This window comes from Balaenoptera musculus, chromosome 11, assembly GCF_009873245.2.
Source record: "Balaenoptera musculus isolate JJ_BM4_2016_0621 chromosome 11, mBalMus1.pri.v3, whole genome shotgun sequence".
NCBI classification, from domain to species: Eukaryota; Metazoa; Chordata; class Mammalia; order Artiodactyla; family Balaenopteridae; genus Balaenoptera; species Balaenoptera musculus.
The window spans coordinates 3,570,209-3,595,433 of NC_045795.1; the positions used below are offsets into that span (position 1 = coordinate 3,570,209).

Below are 25,225 nucleotides of genomic sequence, written 5' to 3' on the forward strand. Positions count from 1 at the left end.
AGATTGGTGACCAGTGCTCTGACCAGGCATCAGGTCCTGTAACCTCAGGTATTCTTTTTACTATTAAAACTGAGAAAGGTATTAATTAATGTGACATTCTGAAACCCTAGGATGCTGTGTAGAAATAATGAAGACTTGAGTTAAACCAAAACTGTTTACATTTTAGAATAGGTTTAGGTGTAAATGTAGTAACTGGTTTTGTAATGACGATTTTTGTGTTGTTTTAGCTACTTCTTAAGGTGTTTGAAGAGTTGAAGAGAAGCCACTATATGAGATTAGTAACTGGTTTTTAAATTGGTTGAGGAAATATAATTAAGCTTTTAATCAATGCTTAAATGTTTAGCAAAAATCCATTCTCAAGTTTCAATGACTGCGTGTATAAGATTACTGAAGCAAGCTCTAACTTGGGGATACACTCGTCCATGGCCGTAAGCCCCTGGATATCAAACGGCAACCGGCACTTCGGAGGCTCGCCACGCCCGTCTCTGTCGCCCTGACGGTGGTTTGGAGCCGCAGGTCTGCCTAGGACGTCGAGGTGCTCATAACTACAAGCTGAGCATGCGTATTTCAGAGATGTGGCCCCGTTTAAGTCTCAGTTTAGGTTCCTCTTTCAATTGTGTGTAGAGCACAGTTACCAGTGTGGCCCTGTAACACCTTAAATTACTAGTCAGATCGCATTTTGCTCGACATCAGTGGACCTTCTATACTCTTTAGTTGAAATGCATCAATTCTCAAGGAGGCCATCACCTGAGAGTGGTGAATATTTCATGTTACAGAGAGATTTTTATTGTAAAAGGATTTAGTCTGCACGTATGCTTTATTTTTATAACCTAGCATTTGCCACACACAGTTGCAGAAACTATAATGAAAGCATAAATCTTAGACTTGAAGGGCAAGTGCCTGGGACGCATGTTAGTTCAGTATTAAAGGCTTCTCTTCCTCTCTGTCTTTCTCCCTGGCTTAGTCTCCGCGTGGAAAAAGATAACCCACAGCTGGTGTACACTGACTTTTAGGAAGGTGTCTAGGAATTGGGTCTCTATCTGGTAATCCAGAGCTTATGGGCTAATGGCTGCAGGAAAGAGAAAATAAAATATGCTGCTGTGTAGTTTCCGCCCTTTCCTGTGACGTTACCGATGAGAGGCTCCCTGTGCTTTCCACCCCTGCACAGCAATCTCATCTGCCCTTGGGCAGGAATCCTAAATGCTTAACTGCGGGGTCTGCAGCTCTGGGTGGCATGCATCATTCCTTTTTAACCTTAGTGAAAACAGGCTACAGAGGCATATAAGAAACAGAACAAATGGTAGTGATTATTATTATTCTTGTTGTTATTATTATTATATTTGGAACCATTATATAGCAAAGAAAGGTTTTCCATCAAAAGGGATCAATATGTACCAATATAATAATCCTAAGAGATCCTGGTTGCTGAAGTTTCTGGAGAATATGCCTAGGCTGAGTAACTGCTAAGCCTGTATAGTCTCCTGTGCCGAGTTGCACATCAGAGCTCACTTCTCTCTCCCCCCTTCAGAGCCACTAAATTAAGTATGTGGTTAGAAGTGGTCATTTCTCATCTTTTGACTCTGTGAGAAGAAATAAACAGAAGAGGCAGGAAAACAAATCTGGCAACTAAATAAGAAAGCCTGGATCTTATTTAAAGCTCTGCTTGAGTGGTTAAGAATAATAAGAACCAAAAGTCTTATTTACTTATGTATCAAAAGCTTTTATAGAAGGTACTAAGGGGGTAATCTAGTCCATTTTCTTGTCTCAGACAGGTCTGCATTGAAGACAAATGCTTCTTCATGTATATTCTTAAATGTCCACATTATAGGTGCTGCGTATTAAGATAAACAAATTCCAAAAACTAAAGCAGGATACAAATGGTGAGTGGCATGTCAGTTCATCATAAAGGGGTTCAAAATTATAACTGGAGAGTCTCCCCTCTTTCCTTTTCTCTTTAAAGGAAAGAAAGCTTTATTTTTATTTTTCCCCTTTAGAAGGCAATAGATATTAAACAACCTGGTGTTCATGCTTCTATTAAGGCTTGATTTCACTCTGTGGAGATGCCGTAAAAACCCCACAAAAACAGAAAGGACTTGCTTATATTTTATAAAGATCAACCTTATTACCATTTTAATAAGCTAATTTAAGCCATCTGGTGTTTGGAAAATGGATCTGGTTCTCTAAAGAAAATAAACATATAAATAACTCCTGAGTTCATGCTTTTTTTTTTAAGGAAAAGGAGACCCTTTGGTCATATTCCCTGCATTCTAACACACTCATTCACACACCAAACCCTGCTGGGCATCTGCTGTGGACCAGGCCCTGTTTAAGTTCTCGTGGTAAAGAAGCAGCCTTTGCTCCCCAGGTGCTTCCAAAGGGCAATAAATAAACAGAGGATCAGCGCAGATATCGGCAGAGAAGCAGGGAGCTGCCAAGCACCAAAGAAGAACTGTGGTCGTGCCCCAGCTCCAGCTAAACCTCCAAGGGCCCCTCCCTCAGAACAAAGCCCAAGTGCAGGGCTCACCTCTGAAGCCCCCCTCTCAGCACGAGGGGCCCTCCTTCACCGGGCAGCTCCCACCTGCTCCTTGGCTGGTGCTTCTGGGAGCCTTGCCCCTCCCTGCCCCTCCTGCCATGTGTCCCCTCTTTACAACAGTCTCCTACACCAGCTCCTTGGGGCTGTCTGTCCGATCACCCCTGAGTTCCTAAGTCCCAGGAAAGTCTGGCACAGAGGAGCTGACTGAGCCAGGGAGCAGGCCTGGTGGAGGGAAAGGGCCCGGGCACCTAAAATGGCCACAAAGGGTGTTTCCCTAGAACACCGTTTGTCTTTCAGATAGTCTGAGCTTCTGGAGACATACCAACATTTACTGGGAAGGGGTGGGTTTTGGTTTCAAATAGCTCTGGGTCGAAATAAAAAATGAATACAAACACACACCTCCGTTGTCAGAGATGAGCTTAAGGCCACAGTCTAATACTTGACACAAAGAGGGCCCTCAAAAAGGCAAAATCTAGTCTAATGCGAAATACGCTAGTATCTAGTCTCTGCCCATGAAAACCCAGGGTCCAGCAGGAGACAGAGCCACGTGGAGGCTGGGAGACGGGAGGGGCCTCCTACGGACCACAGGCTGGTCAGCAGCGGCTGCGGCTCAGGGCAGCCTCCCTTGCTTTCACCGTCCGTGCTCAGGTGGGACGTAACGACTGGAGACACACCTGAGACGCGATCCTCAGAAGAGTGCGGCCTGTTCTCGAGGGACCGAGGTGGAGGGCCAGAGAGGGTGGCTGGGCCAGAAGCACAGGACGGGAGGGGGGCGGGGGCGGGGATGGACGCCGTGCGGGAGCACCCGAGGAGCGCCACTCAGGTTGGTCAGATGCTGCTGAGAGGCCGGGATGCGGGCGGGCCAGGGGCTCCTGGCAGTGAGGAACCTGGGGCTCTGCGTGAGCCGCTCCAGCCGTGCTGGGATCCAGCCCGGTGGGGGGTGGGGGGCAGGTGGAGCCGTGAGAGCAAGGGACCCGCAGAAGGAAGGGGAAGAGCTGGTGGGAGCGAGGAAGTCAAGGGTGTTCTGGAGGTGGGAGGCTGGAGTGTCTTAAGGGGAGAGGGAGGGGAGGTTCTAGGAGGTTCTAGGAGGTTCAGGGGACGCCTGAAGCAGCAGGGTCGGCACGGCTCCAGAGGAGGAAACCGGGCCTGAGCCAAAGTGGAACCGGTAACTGCTTCTTTATGAGGTAAAAGGAGGGAGGCGAGGGTTTTCTGGCCTGGTAAGTTCCATGAAGACAAAACCGTCTACTTATTCAATAAACGGCACTGGGATAAGGGGTTATCATTTTGGACAAAGTCTGTTCCTATGCCAAGATAAATTCTAAGTGCATCAAGAATTAAACATAAAAAAGCATCTATAAAAGCACCAGAAGAAAATATAAGAGAATTTAAAAAATCTTGGATTGGGACTTTAGCATGATATAAAATTCAAAGGCAATGAAATAGAATGTAATGATACAAAAATTAAAATCTTCTGTATAAAAAAAGTGGTAAACAAGGCTAAAAAATAAATGATATTGAGGAAAATATACTTGTGACAAATACAAGAAATAATAAAACAGTGATTAATATAGAAGAGAAAAACACACGGCTAATATACATAAAATATCCTTAGCTTGACCCATAACTAAAGAGATACCATCTTTCACAAACTGGGTTGCTAAAACTGAACGTGTTTGATATTCTCAGGGCTGAAGGGTGAGGGTGAGGACAGGGCTCCGGGATGGTGAGCTGCTCGGCAGCGTGGGGATGCAGGTCTACATTTGCAACGCTCACACCCTCTGACTTTAACCTAAACAAAGACACAGGTGCCAGGATGTCCACTCCTGCCCCGTTCATAATGGCAAAAAGCTGAGATCAATGTCAGTGCCCACCAGCAAGGAACCAGTTAGTTAAATGACAACATATCCATATTGTGGAATACTATTCAGCTGTTAAAAAAGAAAAACGTGTTCTGATATGTGACAGTGTATTTTATAAGCTATATTGTGTTAAGTGGGAAAAAAGAGGCTATCAAGGAGTATTTACAGTGTAACGTCATCTGTGTTGAATAAAAAAGAGTGCATACATGCATGTCCACGTCCACACACACTCTACCTCTAACTGCACAGGGGATTTCTGGAAGGCCACGTAGGAATCTGACTGTGGAAAGTGAGATTCAGAGCCAGGAGAGGAGGGTGAGGAGAACAACTTTCTTTCTGCCTTTAAGTTTTTTATCTTGAGAATGTATTACCTTGATTAAAAAATGACCAGGGGCTTCCCTGGTGGCGCAGTGGTTGAGAATCTGCCTGCCAATGCAGGGGACACGGGTTCGAGCCCTCGTCTGGGAAGATCCCACATGCCACGGAGTAACTAAGCCCGTGAGCCACAATTACTGAGCCTGCGCGTCTGGAGCCTGTGCTCCGCAACAAGAGAGGCCACGATAGTGACAGGCCCGCGCACCGCGATGAAGAGTGGCCCCCACTTGCCGCAACTAGAGAAAGCCCTCACACAGAAACGAAGACCCAAGACAGCCAAAAATTAATTAATTAATTAATTAAATTAAAAAAAAAAAAATGACCAGGGGCTTCCCTGGTGGCGCAGTGGTTGAGAATTGCCTGCCAATGCAGGGGACACGGGTTCGAGCCCTGGTCTGGGAAGATCCCACATGCCGTGGAGCAACTAGGCCCGTGAGCCACAACTACTGAGCCTGCGCTTCTGGAGCCTGTGCCCCGCAACAAGAGAGGCCGCGATAGTGAGAGGCCCGCGCACCGCGATGAAGAGTGGCCCCCGCTTGCAGCAACTGGAGAAAGCCCTCGCATAGAAACAAAGACCCAACACAGCCAAAAAAAAAAAATAAAGTAAATAAATAAATAAGTCAGGAGCTCTTTAAAAAAAAAAAAAAAAAAGACCAGTAAATCAATGTAAATTTTGAAAAAAAAGTAAAGAAAAACAGAGAACACCCCAAGTTATCTAACTAGTAAATCACAAGGAGCTTCTTGGTTGTGTTTTCTGTTCCCCTTCATCTTAACATATGATACTGAAAATCATTCCAACTGGTGCTTAAGAGCTAGGCTCTCTGAGTGTGAATCCTGCCTTCCTTACTTGTAAGGGTGACAGCGGGCATGTTAATCGACTGCTCTAAACTGTAGTTTCCTCACTTCATAGTGTTGGTTGGAAGGCTAAATGAACCAGTGCACGTAAATCATTTAGCATAGAGCTTGGTACAAAATAAGTGCTCAATAAATGTGATTTATTACCATTATTAGAACTCGTTCATTTTACAGTTTTCCAGCACCCCATTACGTGTAATTATCACTTGACCCTCGCTTTTTAGATTATAAAACATTATTAACCCATCTCAATCTCAGCAGCCTCATTTTTACTGGGTTTCAGAGAAATGAAGTAGGTAGCCTAAGATCACAACCTAGGATTTGAAAGCAGATCTTCTGACTTGAATAGTCCCTCCTCGATCATAGCTGTGTCAGGACCAACAAGCCCCTATATTTTGACATGAATTTACGTTGACTGTATAGTCCTAGGCGTTAGGGACCACAAAACTCTACATTACTCCATATGATACCTCGGACAGAGCAAACCAAAGTGCTACTTATAACTCAATTCTGTTGATGATCGCAACTTTCCTTAAAAAGATTTTAAATTTGTCTACAATGGGTAGTGGTGATAGTACAGAGAACTCAAAAAGCACAAAAAAGAAAAAACCCACAAAGGTGCCTAAATCGTCTATCTAAGAAATCAATACTTCCTTCATTTAATCTATGAATCTAATCACTGTTGTCCCCAAATCGAGGCATTTTCATCATAGTGCTATTGTGCTCAATAATTCTTTATACAACAGAAGGTGATCTGACCCAAAGAATGTTTTTTCTGGGCTAGAAAAGTAGACTGATACTGACATCGCCACTTACCAGACAGAAGCAAAGAGCGTTTACATAATTTTTCCAAGGTCCTCTGAGAGCTAATGGTAGAATCAGATTCGAGTTCAGTCTCCTGCTTTCTAATTTGCCTCAGATCCCACACAGAGGGATCACACTCTTCCTTGCTTTAATTTTTTCATAGGATTTTCCTGGAATCAGTTCTGAGTTTATCTGGGAATTATGAAGTATTACACTAAGCACATGGAATAAATAGTAGTGGAGTTGCAGTAAATTCCTGAATTGACTCAAAGTAATTGATTTCCTTGAGGTTTTTTTTTTTTTTTTTTTTTTAACAGTTTGGCTCAAAATATGAATGCTCAACGTTTTTAAATAGCTGTGACTTTAAATGCTTTCCTTATATATAGATGTATCTTAGCACAATGTAATCCTACTTAGGAAAAGTTCATTTAGAAGAAAATTCATTTGGTATCTGTAGTAGTGCCATCCCTGTTCTGAACTATCTTAATCAGCAATCAGTTGAATGTGAAGGCTCTGTAGTCTCTGACACTGAAAATTTAATTGAATGTTATTTGTTTAATTAAAATTACCTCACTCCTGGACTTCCCTGGTGGCGCAGTGGTTAAGAATCCGCCTGCCAATGCAGGGGACACGGGTTCGAGCCCTGGTCTGGGAAGATCCCACATGTCGCGGAGCAACTAAGCCCGTGCAACACAACTACTGAGCCTGTGTTCTAGAGCCCGTGAGCCACAACTACTGAGCCCACGTGCCACAACTACTGAAGCCCGCGCGCCTAGAGCCTGTGCTCCGCAACAAGAGAAGCCACTGCAATGAGAAGCCCACGCACCACAACGAAGAGTAGCCTCCGCTCGAAGCAACTAGAGAAAGCCCGTGCACAGCAACAAAGACCCAATGCAGCCAAAAATAAATAAATAAATAAATTAAAAAAAATTACCTCACTCCTGCAAATATACACACGCAAACACACACATGCACATACACATAGTATGATAACTTGACCACTTCTCATGTGACCGAAAACATCGAATTCCAGAAAACATCATTTTAAGTCAGTCATCTTCCTCTGACACCTTTGGAAGCATTTTGGGTCAGACTCTTTTCTGGGACATTATGCAGTAAAAAAAAAAAACCTCTGTGCCATGTCTCAGCTGCTCCAAAATGAGTACTTGGAGGAAATGAAGCAGACAGTGGAAGTTAAAATTCTTATATCTTAATGGCGAGGCAGAAGAACAGCTGTGGGTTTAAGTAACCTCAAAATCCCAATCTTTTCCTCAGTAAAGGCTCCAGAGAATTTACTGGCAAATATGTTCTATCCCAGCTGAAAGAAAGATTAAAAAAAATGTCTGGGCTGCAGTTCCCACTGGGGATATTCCTGGGTTAGGGTCCCAAGAGTAAAATCTAGGGTCCCGTATCACGGTATACTGTAAGGTCTTAAATGGAAAAGATCTACCAGAGCTGTGGCTTGGTCAGTCAGAGGTTCTAAAATCAGTTTTCCTAATTACAAATAAGTTAAATTAGAACACCTGAATCCATGTGTCTCTGACCAGGGAGAATTCAAACCCCAAATGCAATTCTAAAAACTGCCATAACCCTGCCGTCACTGGTGTTTCAGTTACAGGAGCACAAACGTGTGAATCATCGACTGTGAGAGGGGGAGGGCTCACTGTGTGCTGAGGACGACAGGAGAAGCTGTAGGAACTGATTCTGGCTCTATTCTTGAAAAATGAAAATCCAAGATGAGATCATAAATATTTTTATCGACAAGTAATGGAAAAGCTCTTAGTAGTCTCACAAGTACTTATGAAAATTAAAGCTGTGTTTGAAACTGCAGACTTGAGTGATCAGAGGAAGCCTGAGAGCGCTGCCTGAAGAGTGTGGTCCGGGATAATTTTCGGATTTCAATCTTGCAGCCTGAAGCTTCTGAACCTGAGCCCGTGGCTTCCTGAAACCCAGATACCTTAAGTAAAACTTTGTCTGTACAGGTGGACACATTTCTGGGGGAAGGGTGATACCAGACATAAGGCATTGTGTTTAAAACCTGCCTCATATACCTTAAACACACACATACACTTTAGCCCAGTAATTTTAATTTTAGGAATTTGTCTCAAGAAAACCAGTCAGGAATGTACATAAAGATATTTATGGCCACACTGTCTCTAATAGGAGGGGGAAGAAAAGGAAACCAAATAATTTTCAACATTTGGGAGATAAACAAGTCATGGTAAGCTCTACAATAAAATACTGGAAGCCATAAAAAAAAATCATGAGGCAAAAGAGAATTGAGTCACATGGGGAATGTTCACCATACGTTAGGTGAAAAGAAGCTGTAAACCCAGAGTGCAGATGTGCTCCCCAAGGGTGCTATAAAGGTGAACCTATTGATACAGCTTCATTTCGTGCATGTCAATGGTCCAAGTAGGCTGAATGGCTGCCAACAGGCAGATCATGGAAGCGATCTGAAGTCCTTCTGATATCAGACTGACCCCCCCAAGCCTCTAGTGGAAACAGTGGAGCCATGTGACTCTCTGGGTAGACTGTACCTCCAAGATAAAACCCTCAGAGTGGGTTAGTAGGGAGTATTCACAGTCTTGGGCTAAGATCATGAGTTTGTTAAACTGGGAGAATTAAGACAGATTAGTGAGAAATACACCTGACTGTAATTTAGGCTTACTGTCATTAAAAACGGCCCCCGAGTGATACGCAGAAGCCAATGAGGTTATAAGAGAATTAGGAAAATCACCATTGTGCAACCACTGAGGAAATAAGTGATTCAGGCAACGTGCATTAATGGGTCTGAAAACCACTGGGCATAAGGCTGTTGGGGAACAGCTTACTTATTAATCACAAAGAGAAACGGGATGTTTATAATGGAAATATCTCGCCTCCACTTTAATAAAGGATCAAACTGAGCACAAACCAATAATGGTACCACCGACATTATGGACGCCTGATGGGGTGGAAAGGGAGAAGGCCTTATTACCCACTCAGGGTTCCTGCCCAAGGGTTTATTCCGAGTATAATAAGAGAGATACACTCTGACTGATTCAGACTGGCCAACAGTCTAGACTAAATAGGCCAATATCATGAAAGCTGGAAAAAGAAAAGGCAGAGGGCCTCTTCTACATTCAAGGAGACTTAAGGGACGTGACTATGGAATCCAACGCTTGACCCTTGAACAGATTCTGGATTAGAAACAACTGTGAAAGGTGGGACAGTTGGAGACGTGAAGAGGGACTGCAGTATCGGCCAGCACGCACTGATGCTCAATTCTGGGGTGTGAAAATGGTACTGTGAGAAGGCAGAAGCACGTCCTTGTTCTAAGAAGACATCCAACTGACACCTACAGAGGTAGAGTTATGCCTGCAACTTAATGTCAACATTGGTGAAATTAAGGAAAGGGCAAAATATTAATTCTCTTACATAAGCTGCTTAAGTTCAAGTAAGACAATAGTTTTTTAAAGGAGAAAACCATCCAGGACTTCCCTGGCAGTCCAGTGGTTAAGACTCCGTGCTTCTAACGCAGGGGATGTGGGTTCTATCCCTGGTGGGGGAACTAAGATCCCACATGCCATGCGGCGCGGCCAAAAAAAAAAAAAAAAAAAAAGAAAAGGAGAACACCATCCAGAGAAAAACGATACACTGCTTTTCATTTCAGAAAAAACATGCCTGAAAGACGAGTTTTAACGTTAGCCCATAAGCGGTCTTAGGTTCCTCCCAAGGCATCTGAATGGAGCACACATTTAGAAGGGTGCATAATGAACTTCTTCAAAGTTAAATTTGCAAACCTCATCAATGTTGTCAGTAAATATTGCAGGTATTATGAAATTCAGGGAGATTTTTAACATACAAAGAAGTGTTGATGCCCCCCCACCCCACCTCAGTCAAGATGCAGAGGTGATCACGGAAGCCTGAGACGGGCAAAGGTGGTGAATGAGTTTATTATAATCCACCTCTTCAGAGACTCAGTCAGTCTGTTTCCTTTGCTGAGAGTCTTGGAGTTCGCTTCCCACAAGGCCTGTAAATGAATGCCATTTAAAGTGCAGTCACTTCCAGCTGAAAAGGACTGGGGTGAGGGCGGTGGAGTTGGTTGGGCGCAGGGAGGGGGACCCAAGGGCAGGGTCTGGCCCTTCAGGGGTAACATGCTCAAGTATTCTGGTACAACTTAAGCTTTTTAAATTGTTCACCTCATTAGTAAAGATGTTTACACGTGCAACCTTAAAGTATGTTTATATTTATTTATAAATTATCAACATGTGCTCCTGTGCTACCAAATTATGCAGTTAAAAATATGTCCAAGAGTAGGCACTTTAAAAGATGAGATACGGAGATTAACCAAGATGGCGGAGTAGAAGGACGTGCTCTCACTCCCTCTTGCGAGAGCACCAGAATCACCACTGGCTGCTGGACAATCATTGACAGGAAGACCCTGGACTTCACCAAGGAGGATACCCCACGTCCAAGGACAGAGGAGAAGCCACAGTGAGACGGTAGGAGGGGCGCAATCAGAGTAAAATCAAATCCCATAACTGCTGGGTGGGTGACTCACAGACTGGCAAACACTTATACCACAGAATTCCACCCACTGGAGTGAAGGTTCTGAGCCTCACGTCAGGCTTCCCAACCTGGGGGTCCGGCAACGGGAGGAGGAATTCCTAGAGAATCAGACTTTGAAGCCTGGTGGGAATTGATTGCAGGACTTTGACAGGACTGGGGGAAACAGAGACCCCACTCTTGGAGGGCACACACAAAGTAATGTGTGCATCGGGACCCAGGGGAAGGAGCAGTGACCCTGGGGGAGACTGAACCAGACCTACCTGCTGGTGTTGGGGGGTCTCCTGCAGAGGCGAGTAGTGGCTCTGTTTCACCGTGGGGATAAGGACACTGGCAGCAGAGGTTCTGGGAAGTTCTCCTTGGCGTGAGCCCTCCCAGAGTCTGCCATTAACCCCACCAAAGAGCACCGGTAGGCTCCAGTGTTGGGTTGCCTCAGGCAAAACAACCAACAGGGAGAGAACCCAGCCCCACCCATCAACAGTCAAGTGGATTAAGGTTTTACTGAGCTCTGACCGTCACAGCAACAGGGAGGGAACCCAGCCCCACCCATCAACAGTCAAGTGGATTAAGGTTTTACTGAGCTCTGACCGCCACAGCAACAGTCAGCTCTACCCACCACCAGAGCCTCCCATCAAGCCTCTTAGATAGCCTCAACCACAAGAGGGCAGACAACAGAAGCAAGAAAAACTACGATCCTGCAGCCTGTGGACCAAAAACCACAGTTACAGAAAGATAGAGAAGATGAAAAGGCAGAGGGCTATGTACCAGATGAAGGAACAAGAAAAAACCCCAGAAAAACAACTAAATGAAGTGGAGATAGGCAACCTTCCAGAAAAAGAATTCAGAATAATGATAGTGAAGATGATCCAGGACCTCGGAATAAGAATGGAGGCAAAGATTGAGAAGATGCAAGAAATGATTAACAAAGACCTAGAAGAATTAAAGAACAAACAAACAGAGATCACCAATACAATAACTGAAATGAAAACTACACTAGAAGGAATCAATAGCAGAATAACTGAGGCAGAAGAACGGATAAGTGACCTGGAAGACAGAATGGTGGAATTCACTGCTGCAGAACAGACTAAAGAAAAAAGAATGAAAAGAAATGAAGACAGCCTAAGAGACCTCTGGGACAACATTAAACGCAACAACATTCGCATTATAGGGGTCCCAGAAGGAGAAGAGAGAGAGAAAGGACCAGAGAAAATATTTGAAGAGATTATAGTCGAAAACTTCCCTAACATGGGAAAGGAAATAGCCACCCAAGTCCAGGAAGCGCAGAGAGTCCCATACAGAATAAACCCAAGGAGAAACACGCCGAGACACATAGTAATCAAAGTGGCAAAAATTAAAGACAAAGAAAAATTATTGAAAGCAGCAAGGGAAAAACGACAAATAACATACAAGGGAACTCCCATAAGGTTAACAGCTGATTTCTCAGCAGAAACTCTGCAAGCCAGAAGGGAGTGGCATGATATACTTAAAGTGATGAAAGGGAAGAACCTACAACCAAGATTACTCTACCCGGCAAGGATCTCATTTAGATTTGATGGAGAAATCAAAAGCTTTGCAGACAAGCAAAAGCTAAGAGAATTCAGCACCACCAAACCAGCTCTACAACAAATGCTAAAGGAACTTCTCTAAGTGGGAAACACAAGAGAAGAAAAGGACCTACAAAAACAAACCCAAAACAATTAAGAAAATGGTCATAGGAACATACATATCGATAATTACCTTAAACGTGAATGGATTAAATGCCCCAACCAAAAGACATAGACTGGCTGAATGGATACAAAAACAAGACCCATATATATGCTGTCTACAAGAGACCCACTTTAGACCTAGGGACACATACAGACTGAAAGTGAGGGGATGGAAAAAGATATTCCATGCAAATGGAAATCAAAAGAAAGCTGGAGTAGCTATACTCATATCAGATAAAATAGACTTTAAAATAAAGAATGTTACAAGAGACAAGGAAGGACACTACATAATGATCAAGGGATCAATCCAAGAAGAAGATATAACAATTATAAATATATATGCACCCAACATAGGAGCACCTCAATACATAAGGCAACTGCTAACAGCTATAAAAGAGGAAATCGACAGTAACACAATAATAGTGGGGGACTTTAACACCTCACTTACACCAATGGACAGATCATCCAAAATGAAAATAAATAAGGAAACAGAAGCTTTAAATGACACAATAGACCAGATAGATTTAATTGATATATATAGGACATTCCATCCAAAAACAGCAGATTACACGTTCTTCTCAAGTGCGCACGGAACATTCTCCAGGATAGATCACATCTTGGGTCACAAATCAAGCCTCAGTAAATTTAAGAAAATTGAAATCATATCAAGCATCTTTTCTGACCACAACGCTATGAGATTAGAAATGAATTACAGGGAAAAAAAACGTAAAAAGGACAAACACATGGAGGCTAAACAATACGTTACTAAATAACCAAGAGATCACTGAAGAAATCAAAGAGGAAATCAAAAAATACCTAGAGACAAATGACAATGAAAACACGACGACCCAAAACCTATGGGATGCAGCAAAAGCGGTTCTAAGAGGGAAGTTTATAGCTATACAAGCCTACCTAAAGAAACAAGAAAAATCTCAAGTAAACAATCTAACCTTACACCTAAAGAAACTAGAGAAAGAAGAACAAACAAAACCCAAAGTTAGCAGAAGGAAAGAAATCATAAAGATCAGAGCAGAAATAAATGAAATAGAAACAAAGAAAACAATAGCAAAGATCAATAAAACTAAAAGTTGGTTCTTTGAGAAGATAAACAAAATTGATAAGCCATTAGCCAGACTCATCAAGAAAAAGAGGGAGAGGACTCAAATCAATAAAATCAGAAATGAAAAAGGAGAAGTTACAACAGACACCGCAGAAATACAAAGCATCCTAAGAGACTACTACAAGCAACTTTATGCCAATAAAATGGACAACCTGGAAGAAATGGACAAATTCTTAGAAAGGTATAACCTTCCCAGACTGAATCAGGAAGAAACAGAAAATATGAACAGACCAATCACAAGTAATGAAATTGAAACTGTGATTAAAAATCTTCCAACAAACAAAAGTCCAGGACCAGATGGCTTCACAGGTGAATTCTATCAAACATTTAGAGAAGAGCTAACACCCATCCTTCTCAAACTCTTCCAAAAAATTGCAGAGGAAGGAACACTCCCAAACTCATTCTATGAGGCCACCATCACCCTGATACCAAACCAGACAAAGACACTACAAAAAAAGAAAATTACAGACCAATATCACTGATGAATATAGATGCAAAAATCCTCAACAAAATACTAGCAAACAGAATCCAGCAACACATTAAAAGGATCATACACCACGATCAAGTGGGATTTATCCCAGGGATGCAAGGATTCTTCAATATACGCAAATCAATCAATGTGATACACCATATTAACAAATTGAAGAATAAAAAACCATATGATCATCTCAATAGATGCAGAAAAAGCTTTTGACAAAATTCAACACCCATTTCTGATAAAAACTCTCCAGAAAGTGGGCATAGAGGGAACCTACCTCAACATAATAAAGGCCATATATGACAAACCCACAGCAAACATCATTCTCAATGGTGAAAAACTGAAAGCATTTCCTCTAAGATCAGGAACGAGACAAGGATGTCCACTCTCACCACTATTATTCAACATAGTTCTGGAAGTCCTAGCCACGGCAATCAGAGAAGAAAAAGAAATAAAAGGAATACAAATTGGAAAAGAAGAAGTAAAACTGTCACTGTTTGCGGATGACATGATACTATACATAGAGAATCCTAAAACTGCCACCAGAAAACTGCTAGAGCTAATTAATGAATATGGTAAAGTTGCAGGATATAAAATTAATGCACAGAAATCTCTTGCATTCCTATACACTAATGATGAAAAATCTGAAAGAGAAATTATGGAAACACTCCCATTTACCATTGCAACAAAAAGAATAAAATACCTAGGAATAAACCTACCTAGGGAGATGAAAGACCTGTATGCAGAAAACTATAAGACACTGATGAAAGAAATTAAAGATGATACCAACAGATGGAGAGATATACCATGTTCTTGGATTGGAAGAATCAACATTGTGAAAATGAGTATACTACCCAAAGCAATCTACAGATGCAATGCAATCCCTATCAAATTACCAATGGCATTTTTTACGGAGCTAGAACAAATCATCTTAAAATTTGTATGGAGACACAAAAGACCCCGAATAGCCAAAGCAGTCTTGAGGGAAAAAAATGGAGCTGGAGGAATCAGACTCCCTGACTTCAGACTATACTACAAAGCTACAGTAATCAAGACAGTATGGTACTGGCACAAAAACAGAAACATAGATCAATGGAACAAGATAGAAAGCCCAGAGATTAACCCACGCACCTATGGTCAACTAATCTATGACAAAGGAGGCAAAGATATACAATGGAGAAAAGACAGTCTCTTCAATAAGTGGTGCTGGGAAAACTGGACAGCTACATGTAAAAGAATGAAATTAGAATACTCCCTAACACCATACACAAAAATAAACTCAAAATGGATTAGAGACCTAAATATAAGACTGGACACTATAAAACTCTTAGAGGAAAACATAGGAAGAACACTCTTGACATAAATCACAGCAAGATCTTTTTTGATCCACCTCCTAGAGTAATGGAAATAAAAACAAAAATAAACAAATGGGACCTAATGAAACTTCAAAGCTTTTGCACAGCAAAGGAAACCATAAACAAGACGAAAAGACAACCCTCAGAATGGGAGAAAATATTTGCAAATGAATCAACGGACAAAGGATTAATCTCCAAAATATATAAACAGCTCATTCAGCTCAATATCAAAGAAACAAACACCCCAATCCAAAAATGGGCAGAAGACCTAAATAGACATTTCTCCAAAGAAGACATACAGACGGCCACGAAGCACATGAAAAGATGCTCAACATCACTAATTATTAGAGAAATGCAAATCAAAACTACAATGAGGTATCACCTCACTCCTGTTAGAATGGGCATCATCAGAAAATCTAGAAACAACAAATGCTGGAGAGGGTGTGGAGAAAAGGGAACCCTCTTGCACTGTTGGTGGGAATGTAAATTGATACAGCCACTATGGAGAACAATATGGAGGTTCCTTAAAAAACTAAAAATAGAATTACCATATGACCCAGCAATCCCACTACTGGGCATATACCCAGAGAAAACCGTAATTCAAAAAGACACATGCACCCGAATGTTCATTGCAGCACTATTTACAATAGCCAGGTCATGGAAGCAACCTACATGCCCATCAACAGACGAATGGATAAAGAAGATGTGGTACATATATACAATGGAATATTACTCAGCCATAAAAAGGAACGAAATTGAGTCATTTGTTGAGACATGGATGGATCTAGAGACTGTCATACAGAGTGAAGTAAGTCAGAAAGAGAAAAACAAATATCGTATATTAATGCATGTATGCGGAACCTAGAAAAATGGTACAGATGAGCCAGTTTGCAGGGCGGAAGTTGAGACACAAATGTAGAGAATGGTCATATGGACACCAAGGGGGGAAACTGCGATGAGGTGGGGATGGTGGTGTGCTGAATTGGGCAATTGGGATTGACATGTATACACTGATGTGTATAAAACTGATGCCTAATAAGAACCTGCAGTATAAAAAAACAAACAAAACAACTAATACTAAACTTTCATTGGGTTATTTGTATGGAAATATGTTAATATAAATGTTTCAGACATTACATGAAATTTCTAAAAATCTTATATTTGTATTTGTATGGAAATATGTATGGAAATATGTTAATATAAATGTTTCAGACATTACATGAAACTTCTAAAAATCTTATATTTGTATTTGTATGGAAATATGTATGGAAATATGTTAATATAAATGTTTCAGACATTACATGAAATTTCTAAAAATCTTATATGTTCTGGTATAATGTTATAAGTAATAATCCTAGTTATTACTTTAAAATGTATATCTCAGAAATAACTAATTTTCTTGTCAACTGCATTATTATGGACTTTCATCAAATCTTTAACCGTGGTCATTTTTAAGTCTTTTGTCATTTACAGACAGTTCTGGGTGTACTCTGATGATTTTGCAAATATGTTCCTATAAAAGGGTTTCATCTTCAAGAAATTCATGGAAAAGACTCTGACAAGTACAGGTTTCTGGTAACTGACTGTACTGCTGAACTGAATGAATAAGCATTTTCAGAACTCTAATGAAAAACTGATGAACTCATAAAAGTGCTAACAAAAGATCAAGATGAAAAAAAAAATTAATTACATGGGACTGAGTGAACTGATGAGGATGAGTATAATTTTTGTGACTTTCTGTCTGAATTTAAAAAAAAAAAAATCCCACAAGGACTCAGAGGCAAAGAATATACAAATCAATTTTCACTGCAAAGTAAAGGAGCTGTTACAGTGGAGGATTACTGGACTGAATGTCAATATTATGACATAGTATGAGTGTGTTTCATGTTTGGTAATTGCAACCATTGTTGCTTTTGTTGTGGTCATCCATGTACAATGCTTGGTGTCAGTCTATTTATGTCTTGTAAAAATAAAATACAGTGTGTGTGTGTGTGAAAAAAAAAAAAAAAAAAAAAAAAAAAAAAAAAGATGAGATAAAAAATATGAGCAGAAGCTCTGTACTTCCTTCTTGTACCTCAAAGGCTTGTCCTGCCTAATTCCTGAGATGCACCCGCTCACCTTGGTGATCCAGAGGATGGCAGTTCTAAAGCACAGCGGCATTCATATTGGTGTCTGAATCACTGGGTGCCTTAAATTAACCCTCCTTTGCAGAGGGATGTTAGGGACACTATGAAAACCCACAGTAGGCAGCCCCGCTCACAGGACCTCAGGCAGCTTCTGCCTGGATCTCTTCAGTGGTATCAGGGGAAGGGTTGGGGCTCATCTCTCAGAAGTGGCTCGTTCATGTGCTGATCGGCTGTTTCATGATTCACACGGTAACTTCCTTCCTCTCTAATGCAGAAAGTAGGCTGCGCGAGGGCGGGGCAGGGACGAGTGCTGTCTTACCATCGCTGTATCCTAGTGTCCAGAACAGTGTCTAGTACATACAGGGTGGCAGAAATAATGGACAGATGTTGACTGACTTTTTAGAGAACTCTTCCGCACGCCTAGTCTGGCTTTATACTGAAACAACAGCAAACCCTTATATCACACTACGCGCCAAGCACCATCGTAAGCACTTTTCACATGTTAACTCACTGAATCCTCACAACAACCTTATTAGGCAGGTACTGCCATCACTCCCATCTTGGCTGAGGAAATTGGGACAAAGAGTGGCCAAGTGACTTGCCCAAGGGCAGCAGCTGGTGAGTGGCGGAGCAGGGATTTGCTGGGGACAGTGGCTGCTGAGACGCACCTGTAACTGCTCCACAAAGCCGCCTCTCGCCAGGTCAGAGGACTGGCCTCACCGCTGCCGTCCGCATGCACAGACCCGGGGGCTAACCTCCCCTGCAGGTGACAGGAGGACAGAACTCCAGAGCCTTCCACATTCATCTCTTTTCCAAGCCAGACATTCTAGAGCCTTCAACTGTGTAACAGATACTGTGGAGTCAGTCCTTCAACACCTGGGTCTCCCTCTCTTTGGGTTTGGTCGAGTTTGTCCCCGTAGGGTCAAGAGTCCAGCCATGGACTCCAACAGCCCTGGGTGTGAGACCTAGCCTCGCAAAGTCACCCTTTGACTTGAGCAAGTTTCCTCTTCTGAAAAATGAGTTGATAACACTTTCTTCTTCGTAGGAATATTCACTATCCTTTGGTCCAAATTTCCTTCCTCGGGCAGGGCCCTGGCACGGCATGTCACCCTCCGGGGAGACACATAAGCATGCATGTGGATGGCGACGCTGCACTTTATGGGAATGTAATGCACTGGCCTGGGAAATCGCTTCCTTCTGTTTTCACTGGAACCATGTGGCTCTTTAACTTAAGTTTATATGGTGACCCACCGACTCAATTCTGTCTCCCGCTGCACGGTTCCTCCTTTCTTACAGGAAAAACGTCCTCATAAAAACAATTCATAGCACATCAAAATATTGACAGGAGCCTTAAGCCCTAACGTCTGACGATATCTGTGGACACGATTTATCACAGAAGCTCCACTGTTATCACTTGGCAATTAGGAAATATTGATAAATGCAAACACATTATTGATGTCAATTAAAGAAGCACAAGACGGATGAGCCTCCCAAAGTGCTCTGACACAAGCAGTTAGAGCTGAGCCCATCAATACACATCGAGGCACCGCGAGTGCCGCGGGAAGTCGGGCTGCCATGAAACCACGGCGCTTCCGCGTTAGAAGTGAGGTTGTCTCAGCAGATGGGCATCTGCTCAGGAATATCTAACAGAACCTCAGGTGACGTCCGACGTAAAAAAGGTGCTCACTGGTGACTCATGATGAGGTAGGAGTAGAAGGTACTCGAGAGGAGCTGGGGACCAAGACGCGCTGACGCAGCTAAACGGTCCCGACTGTGCACGTGAGGGGCGCGCACCAGGCCAGGACCTGCAGAAACAGGCAGCTTGCAGGGCAGTGTTTTGGAACATATTTTAACATTCCCAGGTATCCCGTTTTGTAGGACTGAGAAGAGTCTTGGATTTATTTTCAGTGGATGACATGAACAACCCAGGTTCCATTCTCCCTGTGAAGGGCAGAGGGAGATTTGAGCCCGAGTCCTGAGAGAAGGGAGGTATCGGGAATTTGTGAAGGAAACTTCGTTTAAGAGGAACAGAAGGTAACTAGTCACGTGTTGGTTGTGATGGGTTTCAAGTGCTGGTAAGACACCCAAGTTCAAGCATCTACTAGACACAGAGGGCAACAGTCTGCAGGAAAAGACAGGAGCAAATACAGTTTTGAGGAGGAGGTGCGGTGAACCACCTCTGAGAAGAAGAATACAGATATAAAGAGACCAACTGACTTAGTGATAAGGGGGCCTGTGCTTTTGAGACAGCAGTTGCATTTTTGAAGGAAAAAAGTTAGAGTTAAAAAAACAAAACCCGCCACCCGCTGTGTGAAAGGGCTCTATGAGGCACTAGGAAAGGGCACACACAGCCCTCGTCCATCCGGGAACCAAAGCCTGGGAGGCCACAAGGACCGCTGAACGCCAGGGATCCTCACCCAGAGCCTCGAGGGTCCCACGTGCACAGGGCCTGGACAGGCACACACGCTCTTCCCCGCTCAGCCAAACACTCAGACCACCGAGAATGGCCTGCAGACACTCCCGGGCCTCACATCGCCGTCAGCGGGGGATCTGATTTGCTCGGCTACAGACCATCCCTTTTCTGAGCCATTTCACTGGCCAGACCTAAGCCCCTTGCAGACGTCCGCTCGCCCCCCTGTGAACGCTCACTGCTGCCAGAGGGAGTATCTGCCTCCCAGATCCCCCCAGCAGTAGAGCTGCACGGGCTCCGACGGCTCGGGGTCCGCACCTCCTCCCTCTGTGTGTGCCCCGACGTGGCAGGGCGCGGGCACAGGGGGTCAGGAGTCAAGGGCGGTGGGCGCCTCACAGACAGCCCCTCCTTGACTCTGAGCCTGCGCCGGCAGGATGCGAGCTGAGGCCTCCATGACCGCACTACATTGCCTCGCAGCACGGTCCTTCAGCTGCATTTTAATAAAATGAATGTGATAAAATTTGATTTAGATATACTTTTGTAGCCTTGGAAACCCCTTTCACTGAGAGTGAGTGAGTGCCCCCAGTTCTTTCTGGTGGATAAACTTTTACCGGTATGTGAAAACTATTAATACAGAAACTGCCCCTTGGAATTCAGTGTTCACAGTTCTACCTAACCCACTGAGAAGCATGTGGGAGGGTCGACCTGCACGACAGCGAGGCCCACCGTCGAGAGCAAAGGCTTGGGCGCCCACGGAGGAGGGTGGAGGGCGGAGCTGCCCCTCCGCGCACCCAGGGTGAAACCGAAGTGTCGTGCGTCCCCGTGGCTCCGGCACTGGACCGCCCGTCTCCCACGGGCCGGGCACTGTGCCCGCCCGCTCCGCACGCTTCTGCTTGGTCCTCTCACCCCCGACGGAGCGGGACGCTCCCGCCTATCTGACAGAACAGTCCGTAAATGGGGGACGGCCACCAGGGAGTGACACCGCTGCCACCTGAGCCCCGGCCCCTCCACGCCTCCCGCGGGGAGGAAAGTGAGGAGGAGGAGAGGCCAACAGCCTCGTCTTTGTCTGCGTAAGGCTGGCACTCACCCCGCAGCCGGCCTCCGGCTGACTTCCAGGAGGAGCGCGGGGCTCCCGGCCCTCCTGCGTGATTGGTGCCAGCGCGCGCTCCCTCGCTCTGTCCCAGGGTCGCTGAGAGGGCACAGGGCAAGGGTCTTGACGTCACCGGACGTCTCAGAAAGGCCGAGTCTGCGGCCCACGCGGCGAGGCTGAGGCAGCGCCTGGGCCGGACCCAGGCCTGAGTTTCCGCTTAAAACACCGCCTTCCGTGAATCGCCGCCAAGCTCTCCGGCCCGAATGGCGCATCGGCGGAGGGGCACTGACCACGCTGCGGGGCCGGGGGCAGCTCGGACACAGGACACAACCCGCCTCCCCGGGAAGTCAGAGGCCCTGGCAAAGCCCTGCAGGAAATGCTGAGGAGCTAGCACCTGAGTGCTCTGGTGGCCCCGAGGACACCAGGTTTCCGGGGCAGGAGAGGGGCGCACGAGCGCGGCAGGCCTGCCCTCGGCAGCTGGCGGGCGGGGAAGGAGCTCCCCGGCTGGGCGCGGTGTGTCCTGCCCGCGCTGGCCCCGCATCCAGCCCCGAGCAGCCTGCGCTTGTCCCAACGAGCTCATGGGCTCCCGGTGCTGAAGCCGCGATGCAGCTGCAGAGGCCGGACGTGGGGCACGAGTGGGCGCGGGGCAGGCTTCGCAGGGCCCAGAAACCCACGGGGCCACGCCGCTTCCTAGCGGTTCCCTAAACTGCCCAGGAGAGAAGAAAGGACGGGCACTGGCCTGTGGGGAAAAATGGGCTCCGTTTAAAAAATATTTCCAGTAAGAAAAATACGTAATATTAAGAAAAACATGGACAGCTACACAGACAGCTGCAAACTTTCAATAACAGCTGAGAGTTACTGAAAAAACCAAGTGCTGAGTTTGGCCCGGCTGAGACAGAACCTGGATCAAAGCCAGAGGACAATTTATTTTGGCTCTTTCCTCCGGTCTCCCTTCCTCATCCCACTCCTTCTTGGAAGGTCTGTCGAGTCCCAGAAGAGAAATCTCGTTGGTAATGAGGCATCCACGACCTGTCACCTGTGTGAAAGGGCAGCTTCTGTCACAGCTCACAGGTCCCCGGAAGCCGCCGTGATCCATGCAACACCCCTGCCGTCACCGGGGGTTAAAAGCCTCTACACAGTGCAGCCAAGGGCTTTTCTGGAATTGGCCCCCGCAGCCGAGGCTGACAGCGGAGAAGCACCGCTGCATAACTCAGCTTACGCCACCAATCACTCCCCATGCTCAAGGCGACACGCTGCCTGTGACATCCCGGCAGCCAAGCTTTCCTTTTAAAGTGAATTCAGTAAATGCAGAGGGTCAGTGACACACCTCACCCTTGGTCAAAATCCAACATTCACAAGTATGTTTCTGGGATCTAACAATCATCATCAATTATTTTCAGAATCAGAAAACGTCAGGTCTGAAAGGGGGCCTTGGAGGCATGGGGCACCCCTCCACACCCGTGGGGAGCTGGCACTGACGACCGCCTGCCAGCTGGCCGGGGCCGGGAGCAGACCCCGGCTCCGCTGGCTCCTTGCCGGCCGGCGTTCAGTGATGGGTACGCGCTGGGCTCCGACGGCACATCCATGACCCTGCAGGCAGTTCTGGGATGCACTCGTCTAAGTGAGTGCGGTAACTCCATGAAAGAAACCCCCAATCCAACCTCTGCAGGGCAGTTAAACTTCGGTTTGTTAAATACAGCAGATTCGTAAAAAGAACTCTTGTGCTATTAGGATCTTGGAAAGCAGTGCACCCAATTCCTCACCTTTTACAGATGAAGCCTGCTGGGTCACGGACTTTCTGGTGATGCTACCTCGAATTTGTGACAGACTGTGAAGGCGAGTCCATGGGACTTCAGGTGGGTGGCGTTGTTACAACATTAAGGAGATGAGATTTGGGGCGGGGGCGAGGAAAAGAGAAGTACTTGTTAGGTCGTATGAAGTGGAAATGCTTGAAGAAAAAGAATATATTTAAAATACTGATTGGATTGTGCGCCAGCATTACTTAATAAAGCTAAGATTATTACAGTGCCGCACCTTAGAGAATTTTGAGCCTTTCGATTATTTATAACCAACCAATCTACGAAATGACAGCCTTAATGACCGGATTTGGGGAAGAGAGAACATTTCTGACACATCATTTGGCTCTGGTATTTCAAACACGAAGCAAGTACGAAACTAACCTTAACTTACGAATGGTATTCCTTGGGCTTCAGTAGACAAACTGAATGATGATAAAGTTTTAAGAGAGATTAAATATTATGACTGAGGATAGAGAGCTACCTAACAAGGGCTAGGATTTAAATTTAGGTGTATCTCACTCAAAACCTCTTCTCTTTCCTCCTACTCCTATCATGTCTCTGAATGAAACAACAGTTTTTAGACTGATAGACGTATAATTAGAAAATAAATCTTTCCAACAGCATAGGTGAAACCACCCTTCATATATATGCTTGTAAAACCCATCAAATGCAGATATCCAGTGCTCAGGAAATGAGCACATGTTCTCATACACACACTGGGCTGGGCGTCATCACCTCCCTGCCACCTCGGAGGATGTGGGACAGAAACACAAATGGACATAAACAGGGGGAGCCCCTCTGTCACCCTTCCTAGAAGATGTGGCATTGTTTCCCTGTCAGCGTGGGAGAAGATCTTCTGCATAAGCACGACTGGAATTAACTCTGATTACTTGAAAGGACAAGCCAGGCGGTAAGGCATCAAAAGGTTTCCGCTGAAGGGCACTTCAGTGATAGCTTGTCAGGAAAAGCACAATTGGAGCTGCGACCCTAGATCTATGGGGAAATTCTGAGCAAACACTTCTTAAATAAGGCGGCTGAACTTTACCATTTTCAGACTGTGGTTTTGTATTGTTTTTTCTTTTTGAAGGCAGAGAGGGTGAGAGAGTTTTTTGAGAAATGATAAAGGAGACCAGCCCCTAGGGATAAACTATTCATGAGCCTACAGAGGGGAAACTGCTACCTTCTAATAAGAGCTCTAAATGGACCATCAGAAAAAGGAACACACATCTTCCCTCCTCCTCTCCTATGTGTTGTTTACCTTCTGTGAAGATAAGGCCACCCAGGTGACCCCTCTTCTGAGAACTGGCTAAAAAGTGAGAACAGATGCAGGCCTATCCTTCTCCTAACTGTGCGTCCTTGGGAGAATTATTCAAACACGCCAAGTCTGGATTTCCTCATCGAGCACACAAGGATACTAGTATCTTTCTCACGAGGCTGCTCTCAGGCATTCAAAGTGCTTGTGTAATACACAGAGTCCATGCCCAGAGAGGGCGCGACGAACCGACACTGGTGAGGAGACCCCCCCTCCCCCCATCTATCAAATCATCCCTTTACAGATGCAGGAAACAGGGCAAACAAACCACCTGCCCAAGATCACACGGCAAGTTACTACCAGAGCTGAGATGGGCATGTTCACCTCTTGTCCCTGAGATCAATGTACTTTCTGCTCCGGAATTGTTAATATCTGCTTCCACTTTAGGTGTTTCAGCAACAAAAAGGCTTTTCGAGGAATTCAAGAGTGAGCAGCTCTGGCAGACTAGACTAGGAGACTCATCTGCTAGACTAGATGGGAGAATGACAGATACCATGATAAAAATTCCCAATGAAACCCGTGCCAAAGTTTTCTATAAACAGCACTACTATTTGAGCTCTTGTGAACATGAAATATGCAGAAGAACTATTAGTGTACATAAAAAGGCAGGGGTGATACAGGCTTCCTCTAGAAAGGAAGTGGAATCTTGTTCTGTGCGTGTCAACCTTGGAGGAATGAAGCAAATTTAATGGGTGGTCTCCAACTGAGAGACATTTCTTCTAGAAGAATGCCAACTGTGGGAAAATACTCTTGTCCCAGACTTGAGGAAATAAAGGAATTTCCAGAAAAAGCAGAGAGGAAATTAGTTTAAATTCTTGTATGAAGAAGTCTTTTTATAGCTGCAGAGGAACT

General features: G+C 44.6%; 1 protein-coding gene across 3 annotated transcripts in view; it reads right to left on the minus strand.

Moving 5' to 3' along the window:
* LYRM4 (LYR motif containing 4) overlaps positions 1 to 25,225 on the minus strand; it is a 129,292-nt gene that overhangs the window by 62,443 nt on the left and 41,624 nt on the right. The window contains exon 3 of one of the 3 annotated variants that reach the window (XM_036868401.1): positions 23,032 to 23,112. The exons of the other annotated variants lie outside the window; for them this stretch is intronic. Coding sequence (XP_036724296.1) covers positions 23,050 to 23,112 — 63 coding nt within the window. The 3' untranslated portion in view covers positions 23,032 to 23,049. Of the gene's footprint in view, positions 1 to 23,031; positions 23,113 to 25,225 lie in introns of those variants that run through there. 3 annotated transcript variants of the gene reach the window in all.